We start from the raw sequence: 8,630 nt of genomic DNA on the forward strand, positions 1-8,630 counted from the left end.
TTCTGGGAATCCCTTTGTCACTGTGCTCCATGTACATCAGCAGCACCCGCCCTCCCCGACCCCATAGCACTACTTCTTGTACATACATTCCCCGGTGCCTATGGAATTTACCCACAATGCCTCCTGGCAGAGAAAACGAGAAGTGAGGATTGCAGTAATTTTAACCCTGTGACGAATGCACGTCCTCCTGGCCGGTTCAAAGCCTGCCGAATGAATAAACACCGCTTTGTTTAACTAGGAAATCCCATTTGTCAGTAAATAATCTTGTTGTGAGGCCAGGAATTGCTGGAATACAGACTGCTTCACAATACATGACGGTAAGTCAGAGCGTTTCCAGTCAATATTGACTCAGCGGAGTAAGAGAAAAGAGAAGCAAACAGTGAAGTAACACACAGGGCAAATGCATTGACTTTTGTAAAAATAGTGCTCTTTAATATAAATTATTGAAATATTTTAGAAATATAAATATGTGCAACGTTCCTTTTCATTTATTTTGTAATGCTTTTGTCATTTCAGATATTACAGCTTGTATTTTTGCCAGACTAGTGGCCAGCCTTTTGCAAGAGTCTTTATAAAAGACAAATGATTCACAAACACGTGGTCCAATGGTGCAACACGTGAAAAAAAAAATGAAAAAAAAGAAACTTGGTGTTGATTTGAGTAAGTTAAGACTCAGATTTGACCAAAAAAAAAGAGAAATGTGTGTCACTATGCCACAATTCAGCGTTGCTATCTCAAGTGGCCATGTGAGATCACAAACTTTTGAAATGGCAACCACTCCAACACGGATCACAGTTAAGTACGAGCACGGGTCAAACACAGATTTTTTAAAAATCAAATCTGAGTCTTGTGTTTTGTTTTACAAAAGGCTTTTTTTAAAAGAATCACTTGAGGGGAAGTGTCGTGTTCTCCCTTGACATTCAGACGGATGAACCACTCCTGCTCCAGAGGTAACGATGGAAGGTAGATGGGCACAAAAAAACAAAAGAAAACCTTTCTAAAGCTTCTAACAGCTTGTTTTCTCTTTTATCTGCTTCATGAATGCTAGAAGGGAGAGAGCTGACAGAGACTCACTCACACACAAAAGGGCATTTCAGCAAAAAGAAATACTCAAAAGAGGCTCTAAAAGACAGAATTAAGACTCAGCCAAAACTTTCTTTTTTGCACGGGCTGTTATATTTACAGGAGCGGCGTCCTGTTGGGCTCTATCATTTCCTCTAAGTCTGGGGCATCAATCACATCATTGTTTTTGTTTAGTTGTATACCAGTATGTCTCCTCCCACTTCTCCCCTGCTCAGCAACCCTCCCCAGCTCTCCGTCCTTTTCAATTTCTTATTCCTAATCCCATTTCCCACTCCTCTTTCTCCTCAGTTGAATCCCTCTCCTCACCCTCTCCTCTCTCTGGGATGATCATCGTCATTCCCCCACGGAGCTTCACAGTGTCGCTGACATTTTTCCAGCCAGTCTGGATAAAAATAAGTTCTGCTGTTTTGTTTGGTCCCATGCCAAGGCTTTTGTCTCCGTAACAAGCTTTTGTCTCAGCAACAGCAGCCTGCTTTCCGTCACTGTCAAAGCACACATGTATCTTCGAAACAAAAAAAGAGGCAGGGAATGGGTAATGAAGGCGGAACAAGAAACAAACAGGAGCAGGAGAAAATGCTTTGTAATGGTTTTTTTTGTCCCACGCTAACAAAGCCTTCATGTGGGTCTGTACCTGCCTGTGTGTGTGTGTGTGTGTGTGTGTGTGTGCGTGTGTGTGCAGCTAGCGTGCATGACCACCCCACTCCCCTCTATGAGGCAACACTTGCGGGAAGCAGCAATGGAAATGTGTGCACGACCACAACACACACACACACACACACACACACACACACACACACACACACACACACACACACACACACACACACACACACACACACAGTGAGACAAACAAACAGTGTGTGTTCTCGGCGTTGGGCCCCTCGTCTGGACTTTTCTCTGCAGCTCCTCCTTCAGTCGCTCCATCTGAGCCTTTCTGCTCTTTGCTGTCTTTCTCCCTGTCCAGTGATCCAAAGTGTTGTAAATGTCATGCTGACAGAGGAGCTTTCTTCTTAAGCACATTAAACCCACCGAGCTCACCGGTGGGGGCTATCGATCACGCCTTCGCTATCGTCGTTAATATTGACCAATTGGGTTAATTTTCTATGAGGCACTGCTCTGCGTCTGAGTCCGTCATAGGAAACGTTGACCTTCCACCTCTGGTTCGTCTGCCACTCACATTAGTGGTCAGTTTCTGCAAGGCAGGATGGACGAGGTAATCGTTGGTTACCCAAATCACACTTCTCATCCCAGACCTCGGGTCAGTGGGAGACTCTAGGTAGACAGGTCCATCAGTGATTTAACAGATCTGGGATCGGTTGATTCTAGCCACTGTGGAAAGCTGACCTCATGTTAGCATCTAAGGCTCAGTCTGGTCAGTCTCGGATGGTGAGAATATTCTCATATGCTCTGAGAACTGGTCTGTGTGGTCCTCTTGGAACCTGGTCCACGTAGCGGAACCTGTGCAGTTCCTGTCAGTCATATGGGAGCATCGTACTCCTCCAGGAAGTCTCTCAGTGTGTGCGGGAGCTGATCGGTTCGCTCCGATGCCCCCAGGCCTCGGCTGTTCAGCGTCCTCCTGCACATGTGCTGCAGGGACGACAGAGAAGTTGAGAGGGGCCTCTGCAGCTCCAGGGGGATTTTCTCTCCACCAGTATGGATCAGATACACACTGCGCCCCTTCATTTTGGCCCCTCCAGGATTGCCCCCACTTGCGCTGTCTCTGGTCCTTCCAGTATCTGGCCCCTTCCCCATGTAGTGCGCGATGAGTTTCAGCACACAGTCAAACTGCGGCAGCTCTTGGGTGTTTTGGGGGTCTGGCTGCAGGTAGAAGCCGCCTCCCTCGCTGTGGATGCGTAGATTCTTGGTTCCCCGAGCCGTCTGGACTGACAGGGTGAAGAAGTGGTGGTGGTCTGAGGAGTCGCGAATCAGGAAAGTGCCGGGGGGCTCAGAGCGCAGCAGGGAGCTGGCCTCCCGGCCCCCAACAGCCCCCCAGTAGAACCCACTCTCCTTCAGCTTACGCAACGCACGCATCACCTGCAACAGGTAGAAAAGCCGCCATTATTAGTATGAGCTATGATCCAGGACACATTTCTAGACAGCTGCTTCTCTACAAACTCAGGTGTGACTCACCTGCTGGTAGTGTTCATGCGAGCTGAAGGGCTTGTAGTGATGTGGGGTAAAGTTGGACCCCTGAACCCTGCCCTCCGGAGGGGGCAGGCTGCTCATGGCGAGGGGGCTGCGTCCGCCGAAGACTACCATGGCGCCATGGCCCCCTGCCTCTGCCCGCTGGTCGAGAGGCAGGGGGCCCAGGACAGGAGCTCCGAGGTGGACAGGTAGAAGGGGGTTGGGGGAGGAGGGAGAAGGGAGAGAGGGGGAGTGGGGTGAGGGCAGTGGGGTCACACACCGGGTCCAGGGCCCCGGGGCAGAGGAGTCTGATGCATCCAGAGAGGGGCTGGTAGAGAGCACCTAAACACAGCTGGAGGGACGGAGCACAGATTTAGAGGCAGCAGCATCTGGACAAACACTCACATAAATACACCACCACTTTGCCACACTGGAGCTCTCAGTTTACCCCCATAAAATGCAGTTATGGCGACAAATGCATAAGGCAAGAGCGGGCAGCGAGCAGGCAGGTTATATTTAGTTTAAATGAATCCTCTGCTGCTGCACCGAGGAGACAGACAGCAACTGGATCCTGATTGCTTTCAATTGTCTTCGATCGGACGCACCACAACAAGGGATTTCTGAATCGGGGTCACTGTGAAAGAGTCCGGCGCGCTTTTTTTTCTCCCTCTTTCACTAAATGACTCCCTGTCCCCGCTCGGAGGCCCCGCTCTCCGGTTTCACGGTGACTAAAAAGATGTCCCGTCTGCTCCGGTTTCCCGTGATCCCCTGCAGGCTGCGGGGAATTAAAGCCGGACACAGCAGGACGGCGGTCGGTGGAAGCCGGAGGCGCCATAACGGTTCTGGTTTGGAAGTCGGTCCACTGGTTCAGAATACAGCGAAACAAAGCCCAGAACTGCCCCTCCGGAACCGTCCACCAACAACCCGCAGCTACCCGACAGCTAGTCCGCTTTAAGCCGCTCTGTGACCAAACACCTCCTCTTTATTCTACTTAAATAATATTAAACGAACCGCTCCGGGTTGAGCTTCAACTTACCTCGCGGATATGTGGAGCTCCGCACCGCAGCCGCTCGACGCCGACGGAGAAGATACGCAAACTACCCGAAAGTAGTGCTAGATGACTTATTAATTCAGGCATTAAAATCCAAAAGAAAAAGTATCCAAAAAGTCTGCGGGTCGGTGGCGGCGGTAATATCTACCGGAGAGAACCCGTCCGTGTGTGGGGAAGGTTACCGGAGAGATCCCGTCCGTGTGTGGGGAAGGTTATCGGAGGTTGTTCCAGTGAGTAAAGCCGATGTTCGTAAGGCTCCGCCTCCTCCGCGAGACAGCTCCTTCCAGTAAACACGCGCACGCACCGCGCGCGCACGCAAAAAGAGAACACGCGCACGTGCTTTCTCTCTGTGTCTTGCGCCCTCCCTGGTTGGCGGGTTGCCAGTAAATAATCAGTGACCTCTGCGGCCTGTTTCCTGGTATGGAGGTTCTTTCTCCACAAGGTGAACAGTTAAAGCTGCTCAACAGAAAATCACGTTCAGTTTATAATAATAAAGACTGTTTCACAACCTGCAGAAATACAAGCACTTTAGTACAATTTATATTAATACCATGCTGCCACTGGAGTCATTATTTTGTATCCTTTAGGAAACTGAGCTGACCCTGAATTACATAATTAAAATTATGATAATTCACTATTCTGTCCACGATCCTGCTCTTCACCTTGTATGTATATATATATATATATATATATATATATATATATATATATATATATAGATATAGATATAGATATAGATATAGATATAGATATATACATATATATATATACATATATATATGAAACATATTTATTTGTTTATTTCTATCTATCTATCTATCTATCTATCTATCTATCTATCTATCTATCTATCTATCTATCTGTCTATTGTGTATTTTTATTATTCTTTATTCTCCTTAGTTTTGGTCTGGAACAGGTGCTCAACACATTTCACAGCACCTTATACTGTGTATAATTGTGTTTGTGACATAAACATCTTGAACTATGTTGATGATTCTGCATTTAAAATACCAACTGTGCAACTAATAATACAATGCACCATACCCCTCCTCTATACTCAGTATTATTGGTTTCTATTTTCACATTACACCGTTTTTGCTTCATAATACGCTATTTATTACATTCTGTACTCTTATAATACTCTATTTTTATTGTAAATAAGACCAATTTGCACTTCATTGTAAATATCAACTTCTTTTTTGCACAGCTCAGTGCATACCAGCATTTTTAGGCACCTTATGCTGTTTGTTGACTTTCAAAATTCTTATTCTGCTTTTTATAGTGAGCATCAGATGAATGGATCTGTTCCCTTTTAGTCTGTGGCACAATAGATAATAATACTTTTTATAATAAAAACATGCTGCCAAGTGCACCAATGGATTGAATATTTTTTTCATGTGTTCATTTGCATCTGAATAATATGATCCTTCATTTAAAGCATCATATTCATGAGACAGAATGTTAGGAGTTATTTTGTTAATTGCACATATTTAACAACTTGAATATGAACATTTTACAACTATAGAAAAAAAACGCAGATTGTATTTGGTTAAAGTGTCATGTTATTGCCTCAGAATCTGAAGACATACAAGCAGCTTTTTGTGATGATAGCTCAGTCGTAATTGATTACTGGATGCATTATTTTTGCATGTATTCCTTTGCATAGTAATTTGAATCTGAATATGATCCAGCCTATAAAATATCACATTTATTACACAAATTGTAAGTGGTTTAATACAGATATTCTACCTAAATAGATAGAATATGTATACAAAACCTGTATTTTTGCACATATTCAGAGGTCAAAGTTCAGATACTACTTTATAAAAAAATGCAGAAATTTGTAGGGATGCATCAAATGACTATAGTGGCAAAAAAAAAAACAAAGTTCATTGTTATCTAATTGAGTTTTAATGATATTTACTCTATTTTCTTTATGTTTCCTTGTAGACTCAGTCGCAGGTTAAAAACTGCAAACGTGGCAAATATATATGCTGCCAAATGCACCGCTGCATAGTCATCTGAATCTCAATATTGTGATCCTGCATTTTAAGCATCATATATTTGAGGCAGAATTTAAATGAAGAAATAGATGAACATTTTTTAAAAAAGTGTTTATGCACATATTCACTCACATAATAATTTGGATCTGGAACATTTTACAACTATTTTCAATATTTTTGCACAATTCGAAACCTTTTTCTAGCAAAAACCACTTTGATTCAGAAGTGAAAATTCAAATTCTGCTTTATATTGTGAGTACAAATTTGTAGCAAAGCATGAAATAAATGTAGTAGTGTAAAAAAGTTCTGAGTTTGACTACAGCTGTCAAATAATCATCATTATTAGTAAAAATGTCTAAAAAATGAGAGTTTACGAAGTGCACTTGATGGACAACTCAAAAGAAGAAAACCCAAACGTTAAGTCCATAGTCAATAATTAAGTCAAGTCAGGTCAAACCAGTGTTATTTTAAACAACAGCTGTTGAGCCAAAGTGCTTTCCAAAAGAGGCATAAGATTCACCTAACAAGTTTAAATAATAAGGTCAGGGTCCTACAGTGTTACATAACTTACAGATTAACATACAAGTGTAAATATTCAAGTGCTTGCTCAGTTGTAGAATCTGTGTTTAAAATGTGTTTTTAAATGTCTTTTCTTCATATATTTCCTGCATTTCTGTTAGTCTAATCATGTCTCTTACGCTGCTGAAATGTGATTTCTCTGCTGAGGTTCAATAAGCAAAGTCTTACCTTAAAAGACTCAAGATATCTTCATTTATCGTGGCATCAAAAGACTCTGGTTTCACTTCCAGTCTGCACTGCTTGAGAGATGATTAACACCTGGCCTACTACAAGCCTGCTAATGTTTAAAGATAAGATCCCTCTTGCCGCTGGGCTGTCAGGAAACATCCGACTTACTGTAAGTGCTCTTGAGCAACAAATAGCTATGTTGCTCTACCTCCGAGCCTGACATGAAATACTCTCTCACAGGGACAATTCCTGCATTTGAAGACTTGCTGTGTATGTATTACTGGAAACAGCCACTGAAGATTGTGAAAAATAGCAACTGCCAGTGTTTTACTGGATTATTAATACATTTATGTGCACGCAGCATGTTCATGTTTGATCTGTTGCTATAAGGAGTAGCTATTAGAGACATTATATTGAGATGATTAGTGGGCTGAGCCTGTTATTTATATTACAATTTAAAAAGCAACACATTGCATTTCATAGCTTTTTAAAGTCTTAATCTTTAAAGTAACTGTTGCAGTGAAAACTAACTGCAGCAGATTTAAAAGTGGAATATTTCACTCAGAGTATAAGAGCACAGAGTAGAAAGGGAAATAATCCAGTAAAGCTCATAACAAATATACTTTCCACTATAGCTGTAATAAGCAACGCAAAAACAAACAAAGAGTCAGTCATGATAAATGGAAGCAAAGATAACAGCTCATATTTTTGGTAAATGGGCATCAATAAAACTATAATAACAGGACTAATTTATGCTGTTGTCATGCTGCTTACATTATTGTCATTATAGATAATGGGTAGAATCACATGGGTGTAACAAGTTTAAGGTCTAAGGTGCCCTTAAAATCTCATTCCAGTCTGCCAAAATCACTTAACGGCTGGAACAAACACCCTAGTACAATACATGCTCTGTGCTGCATGACTGGAAACCTGCAGGGACACCTGAGGTCACACCTGGGGTAGACTAATGGAGGTCAGAGATCAAACACGTTTTCTCAGAAATGCATCGGGAAGCCAACATGCAGGGATGATCCATCTACACGTGTTTTTATTTAACATTTAATAAGGTGACATCAATGTAAAACTTTAGTCATAAAGTAGTTTGCAGGGTGACAGGATGACCAGATGTCCTGTTTTCCCTGTTCATGTCCTGTCCTGGCTGTCCTTGTTGTTTTTTATAAAGTAAAAAAATGTCCTGGTTTCATTGTTTTCCATTGGGCCACTAAACTGACCTAAAACTAAAGATATAGATATTTTTTGTTAGTTTTTGTAAGTTTGTGAGAGCTATTTTTGTTAAAGTGGTATTGCTAATATAGCAAAGGTATTTTTTAGCTTGTTTTTTTTCTAATACAGAAGAGACATTATTTCTATCATTATTTCATTCATTATTTTTTAAATTTGTCATAATAAAACATGTTGAGTAACCTCTGAGGAGCCTATCTGAATGTGTGTCTTTGGTCATGGATAGTATTTGGTAATATAACAATTTTCTATCCATATAGAGGAGGCATACTTTAAATATATTGAAATTATCAGGCATCTTTGAAAATACTTAAAGTATAATTTGAGTATCTCATGGTCACCTTGCAGCAGACTGGGTCATTGTATGGTCCACGGGCCAC

At 42.2% G+C, this 8,630-nt stretch overlaps 1 protein-coding gene across 2 annotated transcripts; it reads right to left on the reverse strand.

The window, feature by feature from the left end:
* Window positions 1–405: 405 nt before the first annotated feature.
* LOC111582347 (suppressor of cytokine signaling 3-like) lies at window positions 406–7,150 on the reverse strand. Of its 2 annotated transcripts, none has more exons than XM_055004842.1 (3): window positions 7,009–7,150; window positions 3,214–3,559; window positions 406–3,117 (listed from the first exon to the last, which is right to left on the reverse strand). In XM_055004842.1, the coding sequence occupies exons 2-3, from the start codon at window positions 3,340–3,342 to the stop codon at window positions 2,560–2,562; spliced, it is 687 nt and encodes a 228-aa protein (XP_054860817.1). In that variant the 5' UTR covers window positions 3,343–3,559; window positions 7,009–7,150; the 3' UTR covers window positions 406–2,559. The 2 variants fall into 2 exon arrangements, with proteins under 2 accessions (XP_054860817.1, XP_023146746.1); XM_023290978.3 differs by lacking the exon at window positions 7,009–7,150 and adding an exon at window positions 4,244–4,506.
* Window positions 7,151–8,630: the final 1,480 nt, after the last annotated feature.

Source organism: Amphiprion ocellaris, chromosome 18 (genome assembly GCF_022539595.1).
Source record: "Amphiprion ocellaris isolate individual 3 ecotype Okinawa chromosome 18, ASM2253959v1, whole genome shotgun sequence".
Classification (NCBI taxonomy): domain Eukaryota; kingdom Metazoa; phylum Chordata; class Actinopteri; family Pomacentridae; genus Amphiprion; species Amphiprion ocellaris.

What these genes read in the sequence shown, in the direction of transcription:
- LOC111582347 (XM_055004842.1), bottom strand. Translation starts at nt 3,342, where the DNA reads ATGGTAGTCTTCGGCGGACGCAGCCCCCTCGCCATGAGCAGCCTGCCC. An exon ending in CGCATGAACACTACCAGCAG is followed by an intron (nt 3,118 to 3,213) that starts GTGAGTCACACC and finishes TACCTGTTGCAG; the next exon opens with GTGATGCGTGCGTTGCGTAA.